The sequence below is a fragment of the Sinohyriopsis cumingii genome, chromosome 13 (genome assembly GCF_028554795.1).
Source record: "Sinohyriopsis cumingii isolate HCF-2022 chromosome 13, ASM2855479v2, whole genome shotgun sequence".
In the NCBI taxonomy this organism is placed as follows: Eukaryota; Metazoa; Mollusca; class Bivalvia; order Unionida; family Unionidae; genus Sinohyriopsis; species Sinohyriopsis cumingii.
Window position 1 is genome coordinate 24,721,907 of NC_142973.1, and position 24,495 is coordinate 24,746,401.

Genomic DNA, 24,495 nt, shown 5'->3' on the forward strand with positions numbered 1-24,495 from the left:
TGTATACTCGTTGAGTTTTTTCTGAGAACACGATGATATCTTTCTAGTGATTGCGTTGGCGACTCCAGCAATTGTTGTCGCCGCGGAGATAGCGATTGGAACAGCGATCGGGGCTATTGTGGTCACCGTGGATAAAATAACACCGGTACCGGCTACTATACCTGACACCGAGTACACGACCGCGTCGATGGCGGTTATTTTTCGGCGGTATTTTTTTATTTTTGCACGGTATTGTTCGGAAAGCGTTTTCAAGTTCGCGGAGAATTCTTTTGCGGTATCGAATCGATATTGATGTGACGTCGGTGATACCTCCGATTCAATTACCCTGGTGGTCATTTCTATTCTAAAAGAGCTAGTGTTTTCAGTTACTCACTTAGATCCACCACGAATTCCACATACCATGTGATGTTTGCCCTAAATAGACTGCTATCAACGGCTCTGATTATAAACTGTTCGGTTGCATTCTTGTCAATGATTGTTGATACTGTATTGTTAAACCCGGATGAACTCGGCGATGATATACTGAACTGCATCGCTGAAATCAATGTCAATCGATAAATACCCTTAACAATTGCGGTGATATTTACTACATTGTGCGTAGGAGTCCAATCGAATGATCCGTGTTGAACCGTGTATACGCTATTGCCGATGCTCCCATGAGGTGTTTTCATTTTTTCGAGTTGCTCCGTCATTCTAGGTAGTCTGTCTTTAATCGCTTCAACATCAGTTTTGATCGTTACTATTTCCCCTGTATGCGCGTCTATACTTTTTTTGTTCGCTTCAACATCAGTTTTGATCGTTACTATTATCCGTCCATGCGCGTCTATATTCCCTTTGTTCGCTGCAACATCATTTTTGATTGTTTCTATTTCCTGTCCATACGCAGTGATATCATTTATAGTTATTGTAATTTCATCCGGTCTGGTATTTTTTTTACCAAAGAATTTATCAATGGCGTTATCAGCCCTGTTAAAATTTTTTCGTAACGAGGTAAATTGGCCCGACAGCGTTGTAAACTCCGAAATAGTATTTTTTATCCCCACAAGATTCGGTTCGGTTACCGTCGGGGTTCCAAAAAAACTAGCAGTGGTGAGTTGTATATCGGTGACAGACTTTTGTATCCCATCGAACTGATTTGCTTGCGCGTCAAATTTATCATACAAATTTTTTAACGAATCCGACACGGATATATAATTGTCGCCCAGTTTATTTATTTTTCCATTTATCGTCAAGATGGATTCACCTGATTTAAGTCGTCCGTCATCGGTATACAACGCGATAGTGTTCTCGGCGGCATTACGTTGTCGTATTAAAACGTCATCCAGCGACACATTACTAGATTTTAATTTACCCTGACGATCTTGAAATACAACTATTTCGCCCGGGTCAACACTGATTAGATTTAACGTATCAGCGATTTCATCCTCGATTAGTTTTTTTTATGTCATCGGTGGCGAGCGTTTCCGTGGATTTTTCAGCGCCGAAACCGGTCGTCCCCAGATATCAATCATTATTATCTAATGTAATTGTCACTAAATTTCCCACTAGTGTATTCGTTTACAACCACATGAGGTGGTTTCCGCGATGATGAAATCGCCGCGAGTACGTTCAATACCTCACGGCCGCATATCGGTGGGTCACTTAATTGTTGTGTTGGCAGCGTGGAATAAAAAACCGGGGCTGAACACGCCCGGATATACCGCATGAACTCGTTTGGCAGGGGCTAACCCGTATGAATCAAAATAGACGATCGCACGCGGATCAATTGCGTATGCAACCCAATGAGTTCCCGCTCCGGAGGATTTATCGAGGTTAATTATACCGGTTTCAATATTCTTTGGTTTTGTCGGTAATTGATCCCTCATAAAAACACCTCTGAAGTTTTTTATCGCTAACGCGTTTGCGGCATCTATTAAATCAAAATTAGACATAGGAGTCATTGACTCTTGCGTTAATAAACGGTTCCCGGTAGTCTTAGACCCTTCCCCGAGTACCATGAATACGGGGTTCCCGGTAGTCTTAGACCCTTTCCGGCTACGGGTCGTTTTTTTTTTATAGCCTTTCCCGGTTGCCTTCTTCAATGCCATTCCCGCCGCGGTACCAACGGCTCCTAACGCCGCCGCCTTCGCCACTGCTGGGGCCGCCGCGGCAATCAACGCTGGAATCGCAGCTAACAACGGAAATATCCCACCGGTCTTTTCCATGTTTTTAATCGCTGCGGCCGAAAAATCTATTTGAACACCCTTTTTATTCTTCATTGCATCATTGAAATGTTTTATTTGACGCGCCGTTAACGATATCTTATGATTACCACCTGCCATCTGTGACGGCTTCAGCGTTATTGTGGTTCCACATTGTTTAGCCGACTTTGATCGTAATTTCTTGACTTGACCATCGGTCAACTCTACACCGACAACACTATACGACATTTTTATTGTAAACGCGTTTATGTTCTCAATTACATGTTTTCCACTGGTGCATCAACGATTCTCATTCGTCCACCAACACCTTCCAACAGCATTGATTTATCGCTGAGAATGACAGCAAGCGCTCTATAATTAACATCACCCGGGGCTATACGAGCTCGGAAGTGTATATCAACGACGGACTGTCTCGTTAAATCAAGATGTTCCAGCGAAAAGTAATAAATCGGATACAGGTTTTTAAAATCAAGTTGTGGTATTTGCAAACCGGTGTCAACGTTTTGATCACGACCCATATATGACAGCATCCGATGATACACACGTGCGACATGGTTGTTGTCGTAATTAAGCTGTATATCCTCGGATGGTTCCTGTTGTCCGTTTATTCTCAGCGAAACCTCCCTGACTCCTAATTGATCAAATATCATATGGCTGCGTTCTTGGGAACCTAATCGTTCCATATTCTGTAACGCTATAAATATATGACGCGGGGCTGAAACGCCTTGTTTTGATGCCAGGTGCCATGTAAATGTATCAGCGACATTATCCTCTTTAGCATCAGTTGTTACCGCTAGCCAACTCAACAACGATTTCCCCCCCGTTCCATAAATGATAACAATCGTGCTTCCGTGGTAACTGATGGAATTAACACCGGCATCCACAATGCTATTTTAGTTAAAATGACTTTACCGGCAGCGACACCAGCAGCATGCCATATTGCATTGTTATCATCGCCCCTTCGCGATAGCGCAATTGTATGCTTAGCCCCATAGATAACTTTTCTGACATTTCTACAAAATCCGAATATGTGATGGAGTGGAATCGCGCATGAAAACTGTCGGCGTTGTCCTTGTAATGTTGCTACTCGTGTTGCAAACCCTAGATTAAAATTATCGTTAGTACTTTTTATAATAGTAAAATTGTCACCTGGTCTTGCTCTGCGGTCTGGGTTGGCTGCTTCAGCTTGATTAGCAACTGAAGTATCTTGTGGTGTCAGCACATTAATGTACTGAATATGATCAGCGTTATCAGTGGTATCCTTCGCGAACATCATAGATGGGCCCGCCGATCTTGTATAATCATCAGAATATCTTGCTAGCCCGATTATCGTTGTTGCAACATCAACATCGTTTTCTATTGATTCAATTTCTCGTCCGTCAATAAGATATCTGGCACTCTCAAATAACGCCATGATACCGTTGTTGACGAAGCCAACTCGAGTACGACCGTCATTTGGGTATGGTGCATTATCGGCAGCATTTGTTACAAGTTCTCCCTCATTGCGATAAACGCTTCACACGGCAAAAAGTATTTACTGGTATCTTGGACTTGAAGTTCAATTCGCGATCGTAGGTTGGCTTGTGGTGGTTGATAGGAATAAAATTGATAATCACGGACAGAATCATCCCTGCGCACTGGGGCGTCCATATCAAACGCGGGATCAGCGGTTTGCGCAAACATTTTATTATTTATCATGTTGATGTTTAATTCATCAACGTCGTTTTTGTCGTAGGCCACTTCCCGCTATCGCGTTCATGAGCGCGTTGGTTGTTGCATCGGTGGATGGCTTTGCCAGAGCCGCCAACGACTCTAGTTTTTCTTCCACGGCGTTATTTATTACTTTACTGACATTTGCAGGCATCACTGTCGTTGATGGCATCACCGGTGGTTTCTGTTTTCTTTTTCTCACCAACGACATTAGTTTATCTCGTGCTGCAGAAAACGCCTTTCCGGCAACATCTCCAATAGCACTAATACCCTTATCACGAATAACATCAATAGCCTTCATTCCTAATTGTTTAGCTAACGGCGCCACTTTTGGAGCCATTCTTGTAAATAACCCCGCAATGGTGCTACCGAGACCGTCTCCGTACCACGCGCGGTATACGGGCAATCGTGAGTTTACCACGTAGACGCTGACTGGTTTATCATGGTTGTAGTGTATAATCATCTTTATTATAAAAAACACCAGTGTTTTCCAATTAGTGGTTGATCACCCCCCTTCCCACCACCGAATCATAAATTTTGTCAAAAACATCGATTTTCTCTAAATGATTTCCTGGGGTTTTCACCCGTAAAAACTAACCAAAAACGACCAAAAACCGGCAAAAAACGACCAAAAACGACAATTTTATAATTTTTTAAATCATCCACTAACTCGTCTATGAGCGTTCGATATACATTAATGTCCATGATACCACCGGCAAATAACCGCCTGCAAATATCAGCGGCCTCATTGATTATTTCCGGAGAGTTATTTCCGGCTCGTTTTCCTCCGATTAGTATTTCTAGCCGTGATATATCACTGAGAACAGTACCAGGACAAGTAACGTCTTTACCAACAGAGTATCCTTTTCCGTGTTTTGGTCTTTCACTTTTTACTTTATTGTGGAATATTATATAATTATTATCACGCGGTGGTAATTCATTTTTATATTTACTTGCCAAATACACTATTCTTGTCCAGTCCTTTAACGACCTTATATTTTTCTCGTAGCCGCTATTGATATGCTCATCTCGTGTGTCCTTAGCAAAATTTGTAACAGTAAAATTAACTAATTCTTCGTAGCCGAGATTTCTAATTGTGTCTATTGTGCTCTTTTTAAGCACATTACGGGGTATATTCCCCTCTTTCTCTATTTCTTCCAGTATTTCTTCCGGTATTTCTTCCGGTATTTCTTCTTCTGGTTCTCTTGCGGTGGCGCCTAGTTCTTCTTCATCGGCTATTGTAACATAAGGTTCTTGTGGGTCCGTTATAGCGAGTGGTGGTGGCCTCCGTGTTGTAGCAACCGCTATTTTCGCAGGGAGTGTTTCCAGAGACTCTTTTGTTTGCTCGGTCTGAGCCGCTATCTTTTCAAGCGCACCGAGGACGGGCACAGTTGCCGCCGTAACATCTTTGGTCGCTTTAGTTACCGGAGCAAAGAGCTGTTCGCTTCCAACAGCAAAATCAGTTTGTAGTTGTTGCCGCGTTTGAAGTTGTTTTCGGACCCTGTCTCGTAACGGTATGAACTTTTTAAGCGCTACTAGCCGCTCTCTGGCTAACCGAGTAGTAAGTGATTCGCCTACCATTATTGCAATTGCTCCGTAGTTTCTAATTTCACGCCGAGTGTGGCGGGGGGGGGGGATATGTCCCAGGGGCTCCAGGGAGTTTCGTCTATAATCCTTCTAATGTTTTTAATTTTATTAGAGATTTCTCGACGTCGTTCAAAAGCCTGTCCGAGTTTTTTTCGTACTGTCTCAACGGCAGTAAATAGTCCAATAAATGCATTTACGTCATTGCCATACAGGTTTTCAGTGATCGTATATTGTAATCGCTTTATAAAAGAATACTCGCGTGGCAAGGTATATCGACCTTTCTTTGATTGCTCGTTAATAATTTCATAATCGGACAATATTTTTTGGTTATCAAGCTTATCAGATAATTCAATTCCTTGATTTTTTAATTTTAAAATCTCGGTTAATATATTATTGATGTCTTCGATATTCATATTCTTATAAAACATCTTATTTCTAAATAAAAAAAAATTATTTTACAAAATGAACCCCGCGTATCAATCCCGAGGTGTGTTATCTAGTATGAAGTATTTCGTAATGGCGACTTCGTCATGGCGACTTCGTCACGGTGACCTTGTCACTCGCTGATTTCTGTTACATATGAAAATCGAATTCTGTGACCCGTCTTTTTTGAGATCGCTGAATTCTGTATTCCTTCTGCAACAAATCGTATTGAGGCTCTACAAATATCGAAATATTTCCCTGCCTCATTCATCGACTGAAATATTTTTTCCTCGTGAGTTGTTGTATCAAACGATTTGACGCTTTTTGCTTTTTTTGCGTGTTTCCCTGTTTTTCCAAATTTGGAATTTTGACTCGGTGTAACAGCTCTTAAATTACACAGTCTGTTATTTTGAGGGCATCCATCAATGTGATCAATAACGAGATCGTTCTCGATTAATCCGTTGAATACTTCAAATACCACCCTATGAACATAATAATTCTTCTTTCCGGCACCAAATGTCAAATACCCCTGATTATTTACGGTACCAACCGGCTTCTTCAGTCTACAATTTCTAACAACGCCGTCGCGAGATGCCTCGTAATTAACGAGCACAGGATGCGGCTGAAATTCTTGGTTCATTTGTATAATAATACTACTTGTCTAATTCATTATTTGGTTTAATTATAAACCTTGCAATGTAGTCCTGAGGAGTTTTGATGACGAAGTCGGCGGTGGGGTCAATGACGGCGTTTTTTATTCGCTTGCCATAATAGCATTTTAGTTCCCTGTATCGCTTTCCGCCACAATTGATACATAATTGTGATTTTCCTCTTACACCAACGTGGCAAACCAAGCACGGTAGGGGGCCAAGAGAACCATTACGAACGCTTTGTAAATGATACCCGCAGAATTCACCTCTACATGATTTATTGCACGGGGTTGTCGACCCAATCATCAACCATTTGCAGTGATTCATTATACTATATTCTTTCATTTAAATACTTGTTTTAATTATATGGAGGAGTTCGAGAGATTAGCAGCAATTAAGCCCTGGAAAAATATTAAGTTCAATCTCGATAGAGTCCTCAAGGACGCACCAAAAGCGTTAATAAACGATAGAACCCTGTTGAATAAAATACGCGACTGTATCAATGAATTCAAGCGTGATGGTGCATCTCATAGTTGGTCAACATTTCGAATTGATGGTGTTGTTGATGCTACCATGAACGACAACCGCGCGGCAACAATAATATCACAACTTGACGGTAAAAAGTATTTCTTCAGAGTAAAATTCATTGTCCGGGTGGAATCAGGTAATTGGATCATACGTGATAAATTTGAACCGGTTCTCAGCGACAAGAAAACAGTTATTGTTAGCCGCGACTCCAAGCCAGGGCTGTTAACCGGAATTGACAGACCATACTATGAACGAGCGTATCCTGAAACAGCAGTTGTCTATGGAATATACCCGTTAAATAAGAAACCTGATATCGGAAAACTAGCGCCGATGAAACAGTCAACGGGGATAAATTGTGTAGCAGAACGAGTAATAGAGCATTTTACAAATGCGTGTCGAGGAAATAAACTGACCGATTTACGACGTAGTAAAATAAACCAATGGGAGGAGACAGTGCGCGAGCGAGGAGCAACCATTAGCGACATAGCGAAATTAGAAACGTCGCTGAGATTTCCAATAACCGTTACAACAATAACCGGTGAAGTATTATATGAATCAAAGTATAAATCAAATGGAGCCCCAATCAAAATTATTGATCATAACGAACACGCGTGGACGCCCGCGGTCACAATATTTCCACGGGATAGAACAGTAAAGTATATCCCGGGGGAATTCCTGGGAGAGGATGGTTTTCTCGCGGAGAGGAAACTATTTGATGCTATTGCCTGCTTGTGTAAAAACGACCCTGTATCAGTGTGGTTACTTCGCAGCGCTGAAAACGATGTGGATACCTTTGATCAGTTTGTAAGACCAAACGGTGAATTATATCGCACTGAAGCGTTTCACAACAAGATGAAAAAAACCGCCATGGAATTTGAAGAGCATGATGAACAACTGCTAACAAATTGTTTTACGATTCCATCGGTTGCGGCTCATGTTGCAGCAAGGAAAAACGCGCAAGGAATTTCTACCGGATGTACAATCCAGTTGTTTGGAATACTATCACGGTGGACTATGGAACACTGAATACAACCGCGACGCTATGATCTCGGTTGATATGGTTGCCTGTTATCCAGCGAGTTTTCTCGGGTATGGATCCGCCGCTGAGTACTTTAAACGATTTGGACACCCCAGACATGAAATGACTCGTGTTGCTATTAATGGACCACTGCCTGATTTTGATTTAACCGGATTCGCTCGCATAGTATCATTTGAATTCGCGGCAGGACTTCATCGCTGTTGTTATATTTGGATCGGTAGACACATGTCTGAAAAGAAATGGTTGCCAATAGCGCTGCTACGGTATATGATTGATTGTAGCATGCTTGTATCGTTGATTGTCAGTGACGCGATTATATCATATCGGGCGCAGACTGAAGTCTGGTTACCAGAACCAGAGCGTCTAGATAGCATAATTGACGAATCCAGAAAACACATTGATGCCGACGAGGAATATATCATCGAATGGTCCAAAAAGATATTCAACCAACGAAACTGCGAGGCAAAAGATCTCGGTAGAAGAATAATCGGTAAGTTCACACAAGGTGGAAAAAACTGCGACTACAAACGATATTGCTCACGGCTGATTATAGATGACGCAGAATATGATTTCGTAATCAAGGACGCAGTGGCAAAAAATAGATACGTGAACTGCAAAACAGCTTTCTTGTCCAATGGAACAAGGTTGGGTACAGTTGTTACCTACAGCGATGGAGACAGCCAGGCATATCCACATTTGAGGGCATCTATGCTGGGTTACGCCGCTATCAATTTATTCTCGATGATAAATAGATTTCCCGACACCGCGGTTAGAGTAGCCGTTGATTCATTTTATATAGACGTAAAGTACAAGGGAAACATAGCCGAGTTTACTAGTCCTGACGAGAGTTGGGGTATATGGAGAATTAAAAATGAAATACGACGCGATTATTCCCCGTCAGCAAATGTCACCGTTGAAAATAATTACTTACGCGGTGATAATTTATCAGAATGGTCTAATGCACCACCGTGTTCTGATCCAATTTGTAGATATAAAACAGTTTATTTAAGCGGCTGTGGCGGGTCAGGAAAGACGACTCGGGCAATTGAATTATTTCGAACGCGGGCAAGTATAATCGTGCTTACACCGACTCATAGACTAGCGCGAGAGATAAAACAACGAAATGTTGACGCCGTTACTTATCACAGCTTTTTTCGATACAGCGGCGGTGAGTGGACTCCTGATCGAATGGGGGAAAAATTTATTCCTGAGGTTATCATCTGGGATGAGATATGTACTGTTTCGTTAGATACTTTACAAATGTTTCTTGAGTGGTTGCTGCGCGCGAATACAGCGGTAATCATGTGTGGAGATCATGGCCAACCACCACCATTTGTCGGCGAGGGTCCACATGATTGGTTAAAGAATTTTGTGGACTATTATGAAGAAACCGATACTGATTACCGAGCACTTGATGAACAACTGCGCGAGGTTAAAAAATTAATCAGATTACAGCCGGATAGAGTTCAATGTGAAATAATCCGCGAGGTGATTCCGGAAACGCCGTTAAATGAATTCTGGGAAACATGGAGACCAAACGATTTGATTGTAGCCAGTAGAAAGATAGTCAGAGACACACTTCAGCGGAAGTTGTTTACGTTGCATAAGGAAAAGTTTCCAACGCGGCCAGTGCCGTTATGTTATAGACCCGCGGACACACGGCGGCAGAACATTGAAGTTGAAATCCCGGGCCCGACAGCGTCAGGGACAAAAAAACAAATTCTTGTGCTGAATGATATTGTGCTCGTTGATATCAGCGTCGTCGAGGACGCGCTACGTGCTGATAAATCCCCGTGGACGCTAGGATACGCAACGACAATACATTCCTCGCAGGGATTAACTATCACGGATACAATTGTTTGGATAGTTGATAATCGCATCGAATGGTCGAATTTAGTCTATCTCGCAGTGTCCCGAGTACGGAGAATGAATCAGCTTCGAAGAATTGTTATTGACGAAGCCAGTGACAACGATGACATTATTGATGCTAGCGTCATTGATAGAAAACTCTCGGGTTACCGCCAACAGGATAAAAAAACAGCGGCGTTTTGATATTGATGCCGAATTAATAATTGCGTTACGACAACAACAGAATAATCACTGCGCGAGTTGCAATTGTGTAATGCGCTGGCGTTATTCGGATAAAGACGCTCGCCAATTTACCGTGGACAGGATCGATAACAGTCTCGGTCATATCCGTGGTAATGTGAGGTTGACTTGTCTTGAGTGCAATAGACGCAACGGCGCTAGTTAAGGCCACGCGGGGGTAATTGAGTATCATCAGGTATCACTTGTAGTTGCTCGCGTGTAAACCCCCGCTGTGGGGCAGTTGAATCCAGTCTATAGATCGGTGGTCTACCAGTTGATCGTGTTATCGTTGATATGTTATGTGTGGTAACACTCCAAATAGGATCAGTAGCTCTTTTTTTACCGCCTTCAAGCTCTCCTGGTTCATACAGATATCTAACAGTGACATCGCCGAGAATCGGCTTGGAAACGCTATCTATTTTTGATCTTCCGGGTATATACTTTTTTTTAATCGCGTCGCTGGGATTCATGTTGATTGCTCGGGTAATCTCGTTTTTTAACGCTGCAATTACGCCTGGTAATCTTTTAACCCATTCACGAGATCGTTTTTCCTGGATGAATTCTTTCGCGTATTGATATCCAAATAACCGTTCAGCAAGAGTCCGATTGAATCGTTCAACAATTGCCTGATCACGATGTAGCGCAGTATGACCTCGTCGTATCGCGACGCTATGATGTTTCAGCGTTGATAAAACAGCGCCGCGAAATTCATTGCCAGGATCAACTTGTAATAGATTTGGCCAGCGCAGAGGACCTCTTCGATAAATCCGCTCAAACGCATCGGCTACTTCAGTTGCTGACTTTGTTTTTAACGGCTCCGCTTGTTTGTATCGACTCGGAACATCAACTACGGTTAGCGCGTATTTGTAACCGTTGTCATGCGGCAGAAATAGTATATCAGCTTGATGAACTTCATTGGGTACGCTGACATCAAAGCGCGAGAAGTTGATTTGTTTAGGCGGTGGTAGATAAATTTGCCATATAGCCTGTTTGGATAACCAATTAGCCGCAGTGGCCTTTGTTACCTTTGCAGCGCTTGCGAGTTTACCAATTGCGGCCTTCCCCTTCCAGTATCCTCTCGGAGAATAATAGATGGATTCCATGTTGTTATTATAAACGCTAGCGTTTTCAATTACCAGCGCGAGAAGCTCCGCTTCCAATCAATAATTTACCTTTCATAGCCGATTTTACCAACCATGAAGCCAATTTTTCTTTGAATGATTTATCAGGAATAGCATTTAACGCGTGAATTAATTTTACATCCGCGATATGACGCTGTTGCAGATCGCTACTTTTGTAGTAAGCAACATCATGAGCATGACACGCCTTATCGATAGCGTTTATTGGATACTCACCGGGTTTGGGCTGATTTTGATCATCGAGTCTGATATCTAATCGTGTTCCGGGGCCACAGTAGCTATATCCTGGGAGGTGCTTTTCTCCTGGATACTTTGCCCACGGTGTTCCGGGGAGTTTTGATAACTTGGCTGCAATATCACCTCCTCGCTTTTTTTTAAAGCATCCCCGGGTCTAGCAGAAATAAATCTAAATTTCTTTGTACCGCATCGTGCACACTTACCAGTTAGTGCCGATCTGTTATTTCTTGTTATAACGGTTGTCATATCATTTGTGCCAGTACGCACTCTACACTTCACACAATATAGATCCATAATTTATGTATAGAGATATGAATATAATTGATTTTTCGGCGACTAAAACAAGAGAACCAGTTAAGCATGTTGCAGCGTTACCAAACTCGATCCGGATGATTATCATCGGACCATCTGGATCCGGCAAGACGCAATTGTTACTTAATTTAATAATGAGATGGATGAAGTGGGATAAGTTGTATTTAATCGCCCCTAGCGTAGATGATCAACGATGCTACGAGGTGTTGAAAGATTTTAACGAGAATGCATCAGCGATCGCTGAAAAAAATGTTATTGAGTTTATTACAGATATCAATGATGCACCAGGTATTGATGATATTGATGGCGACGTTAACAATCTAGTCGTGTACGATGATGTTATGTTAGACAATCAAAAAAACCCAGCTAGGATATTTTCCAGAGGCAGGCATAAAAACACCGACGTGATATATGTCACTCAACGATACACTCAGATTCCAAAAGTAATCAGAGACAACTGTAATATTCTTGCTGTATTCAACGGCGTTGATACACACACGCTACGAAATATTTGGCAGACATGGTGCGGCGGTGACATGGACTTTAATGTTTTTCGAAACTTTTTTAGTCGTGCTCAGTCGACCCCACATGGATTTGTAACGATAAATTTACATGATCCTCGGACACGATATCGTATCGGACTTGACCAAATATTCGGTTAGTTGTAACTAATTTTCATTGTAAATAACTTCTTAGCAGCAGGGGGGGAAATGACATCGACGCGGTCGTCGCTGTGTTTACCAGACGCTGACGACGCTGGGATCGGCGCGCAGAAAAGTGTATTAAACCAGATGACGTCACCGTCGTGTAGGATGGACCGTCGTCGTTTTTTTTTTACCAGGCGCTGACTACACCGGATCCGCTGAGTGCAGAAAGTAATAATTAAGCAAAATAACGATTGGACAAAATGTCGGATTCGCCCCCCCTGCTGCTCGATTCATGATGAGTTTGACCAACTAACAGAAACAAAGGAAAAAAATTCTGAGAACATTTCGTGTGCTATGCATAGATAAAATGACGTTGTTGAAATGGTAGATAATCGTATTGATGCTAAAAAAAGAAATAATCGACTTCAATCATATTTCATCAGGTCTCTCCAACAACGACAAAGACTAGTTGGACAAGTACTACAAATACTACCATAAAAAACTTTACTGTGTAAGACGAGCCAGAAAAATAATAGGCATGCTAAACTACATCCCAATGGTACTCACAAAAACGGGAATAGCATCATCAGGTTGAACAGCAAATCCACTTTTGTTGGTCGTGTCAGGAGCAGGTGTTGTATTATCAGCAATAAACAAAAAGATCGAGCCAAAATATGAGAACAAAAATACTTCGCGTTAAATGGCAATAGCGACCTACAACAAAAGTCTTAATCAGCTTCGTGCTTGTCGCAGAGGTGAAAAGTTTATCATGTTCGATCTGATACACGAACTGCGAGTCAAAGATGATTTTCTGGTTGACATGATATCAGAGTTGTAAAATATGAAAAACGATAATATGCAAATTTTATGTGAAAGCTGAATTATGGAAGATATTATAGTAGAGGACACTACGTTAAAGATGAAAAGAATTCTTTTCCGAGGAAAGCATATGATAGTTATGCCTGACAATGAGAAATATAGCACATATTTCAGAAACAGAAACAGGATAAAGTTGTATCTTGTTCGTGAAGATGATTCATAGTATTTTGAAAAACGTGCTTTGATAACAGACTCGCTTTCAAATGAAGTAGATAATCTCTATAATCCGATATCGCAAAACAAATACATAAAAATCACAGCCGATGATGAGCTAAAAATAATGTTATGTTGATGAAACGATAGTTTCACATGGAAATTTTATTAAGATGCTTGAACCTGGTTCTCTCATCAGTGGGAGGATTAATATGTATTTATTTAGTCATGACCATGAGAGTTACACAATAACAAAATCTTAGACGTTGAAAATATTTCGAAAAATCGCATATAACTTTGTGTACAAATCGCAGTAGTGTTATATAAGGGGAGTTTCTGGCTCAAAACCCTATTTTTGTTCCACGACGATGACGATTTTCATGGTGAGCCAGGGGTTGGTAACCAACGATAAAATCGATTTTGTTACCTCAGCAAACGAAGTTTTCAAATACGTTTTGATTAACCTGGGGGAGGATGTTGGGGATAAAATCATGTAGGTTGTCCAAGTACAAAAATAGGGACTTGAGCTAGAAATCCCCTTATATAAGACTACTCGTTACTTTTTTATATTCGATACTCATTGTCACCCAATGAATATTGTATACCTGTCAAACTCTACGAGAAAACGGTACAAGTATTTAGAGAAAAACTCTTGACTGAATATAGTAATAATATGGTTTAATTAGCGATTTACCTGCCAACAAAATCATAATCATGTTTGAAAACAATTGAAAAATCGGATATTAATAAGTACGATGCAGCATCTGTTAAGGAAAAAGACTGCAATCCTGACAATGCCATGCAATCCACGTTTGAATGCATACAGAAAAACATACACGAAAATCCATCCAGGTAAACTCATAATAATTAATATCATTTCGTCAAAAGTGTTACGCCTTAAAATCTCTCTCTTGTTGATACAGCACCCTCGGCTCAACAATGTTCACTTACTAATTTGCGCAAGAAATGTGCTAGCAAGCATAATCTCTTTATTTTCGTATGAAAACAGCCAATAATTCACAAAATACACGATTTGAAGCAAATGAAGCATTACATGTACCTAACTTTGTAAAATATCTCTGTCCTAAAATTAAAGTAAAATTTCTGAGCTTAGATTTGTCGATTTATTAATGCAAAGTAAACTGCATTGGCATATGAAAAAGTCTCTGCAAATCGACGGTTTTGCCTTAGCAATATTTAATAAATATAAATTCTATATATGTTTAGTAGATACAGGGAAATATTTAGGTCGTGAATTGGAAATATTATTTGTCACGAGCGTCGAATTCAAACCCAGAGATAAGTAAACTGATTTACAAAATGCATTCGAAAGCTCTAGAATACTATAGCTCCAGTGAAGAATACTTCATAGAATATTACCTGTAAAGGGCTATTCAACCAAGATGGGTGTAATCCAATCTAATATTTGTAGTTTCTGGTATGATGAAGAAAAAACCATTCAACATTTGTTTTGGGAAGGTAAAAACAGTGTACGAACAATTTATGATCAAACTTCTCTTATATTCTGAATACATGACTAAAAAAACTCCGATTACAAATTAATTTTTCTCGTCAATGAATAAATCTTGTTGAAACATACAAAACAAAAGCGCGACACTAAGAAAAACAATACATATTTTAAACATAGAAGACCTGCTCGAAACTTTAAAATTCCACTATATTTCGTAATTCTAGATGGCAAAGAGAAACAATTTGTTTGAAAATATTCTTTGCTCACAATAGAACTAATTCTTTTCAACGGAACCCATCAAGAATTGAATCAACATAAATTAATAGAAAGGTTGCTGTTTCCATTAATCTTATCTACGCTAAACACGTTCAATAGAAAATTAAAATAAATTATGCATGTCTTACATATTTTCTTCGTGGCTTACTGCCTTCCTATCTTTTGTATTCATTAATTTTTTTCTTGTTATTATTGTTGCTGTAGATATGTTCCTTAAAACTGAGACAATCTTTGAAATAAAATTGATAAATCACAATTAACTGATATAATTTCAGTTCATAATTTAGACGTTATTTTCAATAACCGTCTTCGCAAACGGTGAGTACAAGGCTCCCCAACCATAACATCGTTATTTGTCTTGGGCAATAAATTTAAAATAATGAATTTCATTGTTTACATTATAAATATGTATGATATTTAATATTGTAGATTGTTCACGTTCTGGTTCAATGTTGGAAAATATGATAACGGTGATACGGAATGTAAGAATCACACTGAACTTGCTCAGTTTACCCCGATTCTTCTGTATATGGAAAGGAACACTACTCGTTTTTTCTGCATTATTGTGTTTTATTGGATGCTCGAAAAGGATTCACATTTGTTCTTATTCTCATAAGTATATCCTGGTGCACGTTATCTGACGGGTGATGTTATATTGGACCCTTAATACACACCGATGCGAACCCCAACCCAACCCCGAATTATTAGGCCTAATCATCTAAAATAAACAAATAATACAATAGCCAATAAGTTCTTTTGTTAAGTGGAAAATTCGGTTGAACAGAATACACACGAAAACTGATGCTGAATGTTAACAAGTTTTGAAGTATTTACTTTTCTATAATGAATCTTTTTGCGTGCATACTTGTTTGTAACAAAGGAACAAAACAAAATAAAATGTGAAAACAATTTCACAACAAAGTAGGGAATTTAACTTTTTGTTCGAATTTTCTCATTTACTTAAAGAATCGTAGTGTAATGATAAATTAACTTTGGGGTAATACAATAAATTTTTATTGCACTGACCCGACTTAAAATACGTTCCTCCAAATATGCTTGGGGTTTTCACATGAATTGTAAAAAATGAATCACGAAAAATCAGAAATATTAATGTATATATAGTTAAAGGAAACTTTAATGCTCAGAGCAGGTACCTGAATGTTATCTGTACTTTGATGACACATATGAAGGCAATTCTTATTTGTCATTTCGCTGATCGTGCGCTACTGTTAATGGATATAAAAGTATTGTTTTGGAATTAGTGGAAGTTTAAATTTTGAAACTATTTCTTGATGTAACTTTGGAGACTAAAGATTTAAAATGTCCAAACGTCTCACGCCCTTCCAACGTAGAAGCCGGACAGAGCAGTGCGAATGTGCATATATTTATCTGTGAGGAAGTAGAGACCAGAGGCATATCCCGACATTTCAACCCAGACCTTATTCCCTTCTTGTAACTGGACAACGGATGAAATACCAATACATGACCAATCAGAACTGGAGGTAGGTGCGAATCCAACCGTTCGTCCATCTTGTATCAGATATAGGTGACCAAATTTCTTTGGTGGAGAGCAGGTTTGCAGAAAAAATTGGTAGATCCCTGAAACGGGCGCCCGAAAGATCCCCGTTGTGACGTCGAATGCCCCTTCTTGGTTGAGAACAACTTTGTCAAAGATTACTCGATGACCTGGGGATACGTCAACCATGTCGTTTGAGAGTTGGACGGAAAAAGCAACTGTTGGCTTTCGATCACTTGCTGCAGCAGCTGTCAAGGAAATAATACAAAATGGAGTTAAGACTGAAGGTAAATACCAATACCTATTGAAGTCTCGTATAATAATGAGATAACTAGATTACTTTCGCTTGCAATTTAAACTGTTGTCAACATGTATATCAAAACTACTATTTTCCTAATAGGGAATAATGTATTAATCTTTTCTCTTTAATATGCTATTTTATACCTTTGTACACATGTCCTCACTTACTTTTCAGAACTTTTCTTATCTTTGAAGAGCGATGGGATTGAACCAGTTTCTCGCAACTTTATAAAGGTCCTCTCCCATACAAGTATTATATATTTTGTTATGTATATTTAATTTCTATTATTTGTTGGCTTTTCTAAATGATTATGTTATATACATATGTGCTTTGTGTTTGATCTAATCCAGCATCAAGTTCATAGTGTATCTGACCAGTGACATTCATTTTGCGAACAACAGAATACATAGCAATAATTTTCTCTACGATTGTGGATAAAATATTCAGATAATTTTTAATAGTAAACATATTTACACCCTTGAATTTGTCTTTAGAGACTTTTAAAATGGAAAATTCCATTGAGTGTCAAAGCATTTCCTGAAAATGGTAATTGTAACATAGGTCAAATAGAAGGGTATATAAACTTGTTTATCTAAAAATTTCTTATTATTGCCTTAACATCTAAAGCACAATTGACCTTATTGTTCTTCTCAGTTTTTCATTTGTATGGATTCATTTCTTCGAATTATTATTCACGGGAATTAAAGTGATCAGTAGTATTCTTATCATGGAACATTGATTTTTAATTATAGCGAATTCAGACAAGAACAGTTTTTGGATTATATTATTGTGTTACATTGAAAATCTCTCAGCACATCACCACATTCCAGGCCACGGGCACATTAGCATATTCGAGATCACAGGCACATCAGCACATTCAGTATTTTAACTTATTTGGAATACCACCGGAAATCAAAATTTTCATTTTGTATTCTAGCGAAATAAATTATTTGTTGAATTTTACAAAACTTGTTGGTATCCACTCTTTTCTGTTACTTAGTTTAAGATCATAGAGTCGTTACAAGATAAATATCTAAGTAAAACAGAAATCACTAAGCATGCAATGAAAAAAAGTAATGTCTTCTTGGGATGTACCACAGTAAAACATATATTAGCAGATACTGAAATATTATATTTAAAATATATTCCACACTGATATAATGGGATGCACAATTACTAACTTAAATCACGTGGAAAAAAGGTGATGACTATATTTCATCTTGTATTTTAAGTTTTACAGAGTTGATGACGTCTAAATTTTATTTTGCATTTTCATTTTATATGCATCAGGATACTTATATTTAAATTATGAAAACGTCAGTACATTTGGCGGATTAAACGTTCGCAGTAGTTAAATATTTTATTCAGTTTTTTCAAAAACTTCCTTAATAGTACTTCAGTGGTTACCTCATTCATGCATGTTTCGGATATTGCATTGTGAGCTAGCTGTAATAAAATATGCTGATGTTCCATACAGGGAAACAAGTCTTTCTCGGGACGAATGTTTAATTGTTTACGATAAACACATTTTAGAATAATTTTAGTTGTGTTAAGGGAAGTCTTTTACGAGACTAAAGTATGTAGCGTACTTTTGAGATTCATGGCACTTATTATAAAGAGGAAATATTAGGGATAGTCTACAAATGGGTAAACATAAAATAGAGGATATACTAGCTAGAGAGGTATTAGTTTGTTAATAATGAAAAGCAAAAATTAAGGCACAACAGCTTTCAAAGCTGACCCAATTATGAACTGAAACGAGATGGAGAAATGTTCTGCTGGTACACTGCTTTTTTATTTTCTTCTTTCTCTAGCTTGATTTAGGACAACAATGAAAGTAGCAGTTCATTCGTTATGTGTAGAAAATTGTCCAGCGTGATTCAAGCACATAGCTTTACAAAAATATGACGGCTGTTATGGTTTTCTGGATAGAGAAGCATAAATCAAGAACGATTCTGTGCTGTGCTGTTGGTAATGGGATTTTAGAAATGTAAAGTTATTGATTTTTCAATATTATCCTGTTTAATTAGGGTTACTACTGGGATTAAATTGGAACCATGTGTCCTTTATCCACTGACGGTATAATTATATTTATGTTGAAGAGTTATCGATATGATGTAAACCTATTCATCTTTCAATATCTCAAACTACTAGAATTCCACAAAGTAGTGCCCTTGGTTCTTTCGAAACGTCACAGACTTTTTTCTCTTAGAATTACGTAAAATGGCATGTTCAAAACTCCTCTCAATTTTTTGATCTGTTTTTCAATCAATGTAAATTTACTCCACTTATGTATAGTTTGGTAGTAGTTAATGGGGGCGATATAGCGTCAATGGAAAAATACATTACAGAAACCCCTTGGGCCTGTATAGCGTCAAGACTTTTCAGATCACCCTAGGCACGTTTAGCGTCAAGGGGAATTGAACAAAGGGAATATTGGCCTGTATAAGTGTCAAGGGAAAGTGGAATTGTTGTATAGCTATAATAGGAATCGAACAGGTGAGGTGACGTCACGGTACTAGACATTGGTAACCATGTAGCAAGGGGCTGACCTCAATTGGGCGGAACTGGGGCAACAATGTTGCAAGTGGCTGACCTGAATACGCACCACTCTAGGAAGAGACAAATACAGGAGAGATATAAACATAGACATATATAACACATCGACATAGACTGATACCGTAGGGCAAATGAGAACATATAAGGAAAAACACTCTGGGAACGTTTAAGGACAAGGGGACTTTAACAATGGGAAATTTAACATGGGTGGGACTATTGCGGGACAAGGGAAAGTTTAACATAGGTTGGAACTATCTAGGGAGAATGGCAAAATTGTATAGGGCCTGTCCAGGGACAAGGATGGTAGAGGACCAAACACAACAGAGACAGACATATACTGATACTAATTCCCTCTGTGTAGTACGTGTGTGTGTGTGTGTTTGTGTGGTGTTTGTGTGTATGTGTGCGCGCGTATGTTTTTGTGTGTACGTTTTGGTCTTTGTTTGTCTCTATAAAACTCCCATGGTCTAAGGTTGACATTGCCCGGGGTGGGGGTGGGAGACAAGCGCCCCAATCCTCCAAAATGCCCCATACGGCTTACGTTTCTTACTGCCTCTGTCAACTAAAATCCAGCTCCTGGCCTTCGCGAGTGGCTTAGATTTGAAGCCCGGCAGACCATGTTTTCTACTGACAGGAGAAGGGGTGAAGGCGGCCCACTGGCGCCTTAAAACCAGTTGCTTCGGGTAGATGGGACTCGTAAACCTTGGATGGTAGCTCATCTAGGAGAAGGAAAACTCCGATTCCAAACCTCTGCTGCCTTGTAGCTATACCCACTCATGGGAAAGGCTAAGGGAGTAAACCCCGACAGAAAATCCGGGGATGGAGTCCCTAAGGCGGTATGACATTGATTTCAACGTCATTCCGGCAACTCCAAAGGAATTTCCCACAAGTTGGAGCTATAAATAGATAGTTGGATTTCATAGGAATTTCAACAGGTTTTAGCCATAAATAGATACATGGATGTTTATTCACGATCGTCACACAAGTTGAGACTATAAATAGTTACTTGCGTTATCCATTTTAGTCGAAACCAATGTAATCTACTGTTCGGGGATATGTTTAGTCTCCTTTCAATTCTGGACAATTTCGTCATTTTTACGTTACTTTTAGTCACATTCATTTTGGCGCTGGTCTTTCTTTTGATTAATGCTATTTATGGCATAATTACAATTATGCAAATTTATTAACACCGCCAACATAATTTCAGGTCTAGGTAATGCATTAATATATAAATCTCTGCCTTGTGTTAGTAAATATCTCTCTGTCTCTGTTAGGGGTGAAACGATTCATCGATACATCGATGCATCGATACTTTTGCCATTTCGATACACATATCGATACACAAGGTGAAGAATCGATACAAAACGATATCTACCTTATAATAGCTACATAAATCTTCAGCAGTTATGATAATTAAATTAGGAGCTCATTAGACCAAACTGTCGCGGTAGTTGTTTTGTATACACATGAAGTATAGCGTGTGAGATTCAGTTAGTCATCTCCGTTCCCGCACCCGGATCAGTTCTATAGATAAGAGTTTCCTTGTACTAGGAAATTACATTATTTTTTGTTTTTTAAATAATACCATAATTTAAAAATATAATCAAAGACATAAATTAATAATAGTTTCTGAAGGAAATTTTTTTTTCTTACAATTATTATAATAATGTAAGTGTCAATTCTTTTCTCTTTGCGTGGGGCTAAACTATCGGTATGGGCGTGGAACCGGTGATAGAACTTATGATTATTCTTAATCACTAAGACGTTTGGGATGCTTTCATGCAATGAACTACAAGCAGCGGGGTGACCAAGGTGATTCCAACATCCGGTCAAATGGAGCAGACGCAAAAGGCCGAAAAAATTGAACTCGAGTTACCTGCGATTAGAAGATCATCGGCCTGGAACTATTTTGGATATCCTGTGAAGTATGAGAATGTAGTAAGAAAATTAGACAAGTCCAGGTGTGTTTGCAAACTGTGTTTTACAGCTCTTAGGATTACTGGAAACACCACAAATATGTCTACACATTTAAAACGGCACCACCCAATCATTGCCATTGGAATTCCTTTTAAAGATGACAAGATTTCAGCTCCCAAGGTCAGTGTTTCTCCTACTCCTAAGCCATCACATCCAACAACCACTGGTCAGCTCAGATTGACTGAAGTTTTTCAGTCTCCATTAATTCCATCATCGCAAAGATCACAGACAATCACTAAGCATATAGCGATGTTTATTGCACATGATATGCGCCCTTTCTCAGTGGTTGATTCGCTAGGTTTCAGAAATCTGATTCGTACCATGGAACCTCGCTACATCATCCCATCAAGAACACACTTCGCAGAGAAAGTTATCCCAGACCTATACCTTCACACCAGACAAGAAGTGCAAAGCACCATATCAGAGGCAGAATCAGTGGCCATTACTACAGATGGTTGGACTTCAAGGGCTACAGAGAGTTACATAACAATCACAGCTCACTTGGTTGATAAGGAATGGTGCATGAAAAGCTTTGTTCTTCAGACGAGACCTTTACACGAGTCTCACACTGGTAAAAATATAGGAGCAGTACTAGACGATGCCAGTAAGGAATGGCAACTGGAAAGGCCCCACAAGTTACTCCCCATAGTAAGAGATAATGCTGCTAACATGGATGTTGCTATTCAAGAGGCAAAGTTCACACCACATATCAAGTGCTTTGCACATACTATAAATCTAGCAACCCAGAGAGGGTTGCAAGTTCATCAGATGTCACGCCTTCTTGGGAGGATCCGGCACATTGTCTCGTTTTTCCATCGCAGTACAACTGCTACTACCCTGCTGAAATCCAAACAAGAGCTGTTGCAGCTTCCTAAACACAAACTTATCCAAGATGTCCAGACACGTTGGAATAGTTCTTATGATATGATTGATCGATTTTTAGAGCAGCAGCCTGCCATTGTAGCTACTCTATTAAGTAAGGAAATCAGACAGAGGGAGACGGACTTAAACACTTTATCAGAGGATGATGTATCAAATGCAGAGGATATTCTCAAACTGCTCAAACCAATGAAAACCATTACAACGATATTGTGCGATGAAGAAGCACCTACCATATCAATGATTTTTCCTCTTAAACATCGTATTATTAGTGCAATGGAAGTGCAAGAAAGTGACTCTGCACTTGTGAAGGCAGTCAAGGTGGCAATCTCCCAAGACCTAGACAAAAGATACAATGACAAGGACACGCAGCAGTTTCTGTTGCAGAGTTGTGCCCTAGATCCAAGATTTAGGGCTCTAACTGATGTAGACGATGCTACAAGGATCCAAATATATGCTTCCATTGTCATGCAAACAGTGAAGGTCAATGAGGTAAGTCAAAAATTTACATATGAGTATCGTTGTGTTATCTACGTGCAGCAGTTGAAGCATAACATAATATTATTTTCCCCTTTCAAGATTTTAAGGATATATGAAATTTCTTTTGGTAGTTAAAATTGGACACTTGTCCCCAAAGGTTACCCTAGATGCACCACTGATCTTGGTATGCCCCAGAGTCACCTTCAAAGTTCTTATGTCATCCGATTCTCTCCATCTCCCTCTGAAACACTGACACACACACACACACACACACACACACACACACACACACACACACACACACACACACACACACACACACACACACACACACACACACACACACACACATAGAGCAAACACACAAACTATTACATAACTTCATTGTTTGAAGTTCATAACTTCATATACACAAATATTTCTTAATATTCAATATTGATCTTATATTGATAAAATCATGTTGTTTTATTTATATTAAATGCCAGTGAATTAATGCTAAAATGTTAATTAACATAAAATTGCGAGATTCGTATTAACTTAAGGAGTACATATTATATAATTTTGATTTTTATTACAGTGTGAAACAGTAGTGAAGACAGAGAAGACTGATGAACTCACTCATGTACTACCATCTAGTCTTCCCCCACTATCACAGCTTCCTGCAGTACAAGTTACAGAACGAGATAACAGACCAGCAGCAACAGCGAAGGTTGAAGTTGATGAGCCTCCAGTGAAAAAGGGTGCACTTGAAGATCTTTTTGGAGATGTGTACGTGGTCAAGGTGGAGCCATCAAAGTCCCTCTTTCAGAGGGCAGACACAGAGATAACACGTTATAGGAATGAGACATCTAGTATACATATTGGTGACAACCCACTGATCTTGTGGAAATTCAACGAAACATCATTCCCTTTGCTGGCCAAACTAGCCAAGATGTTGTTGACTATTCCAGCAACATCAGTGCCGTCTGAAAGAGTCTTTTCAACTGCTGGAGATGTTGTATCAGCACAAAGAGCCTCTCTGACTGGGGAGAATGTGGATATTTTGATTTTTTTGAAGAAGAATATGAAACTTTGAAAGTTGTGATGAGTAGTCTGACAGTCTTGTGCAAATGTTATGCAGAATGATCTAATTCAGTTCATTTATGCCTTTTACAGAGTCATCACAATTGCCAGATAGTTTTAGAACAATGAGTTTGTGACTTAAGAAGATTCATTCATTTTCTGGAAAACGCATTTATGTTGATGAGGATATCATTTTCAATCATCATGAACTTTTCTTTAATTCAGTTATTGGATTCAAATACACATGACAATTTATGTGAAATTACATTTAACACTGTTTGCAGTTAGGTGCTTGCGCGTTATTGACTGATATAGCATATATCAGGTTCAACATTATTTGCAGTTAGGTGCTGTGTATTATAGATTCATATAACAGATCTC

At 39.2% G+C, this 24,495-nt stretch overlaps 2 protein-coding genes across 2 annotated transcripts in view; one reads left to right on the forward strand and one right to left on the reverse strand.

Moving 5' to 3' along the window:
* Nucleotides 1-14,250: 14,250 nt before the first annotated feature.
* The window catches only part of LOC149785074 (uncharacterized), a 116,519-nt gene continuing 106,274 nt past the window's right edge, over nucleotides 14,251-24,495 (reverse strand). The window contains exon 13 of the mRNA XM_089978803.1: nucleotides 14,251-17,104. Within this exon, the coding sequence (XP_089834929.1) occupies nucleotides 16,674-17,104 (431 nt within the window). The 3' untranslated portion in view covers nucleotides 14,251-16,673. The remainder of the gene's footprint in view (nucleotides 17,105-24,495) is intronic.
* Nucleotides 21,550-24,127, forward strand: LOC149785075 (E3 SUMO-protein ligase ZBED1-like). Its single transcript, XM_089931254.1, has 2 exons — nucleotides 21,550-23,064; nucleotides 23,630-24,127. The coding sequence occupies exons 1-2, from the start codon at nucleotides 21,550-21,552 to the stop codon at nucleotides 24,125-24,127; spliced, it is 2,013 nt and encodes a 670-aa protein (XP_089787380.1).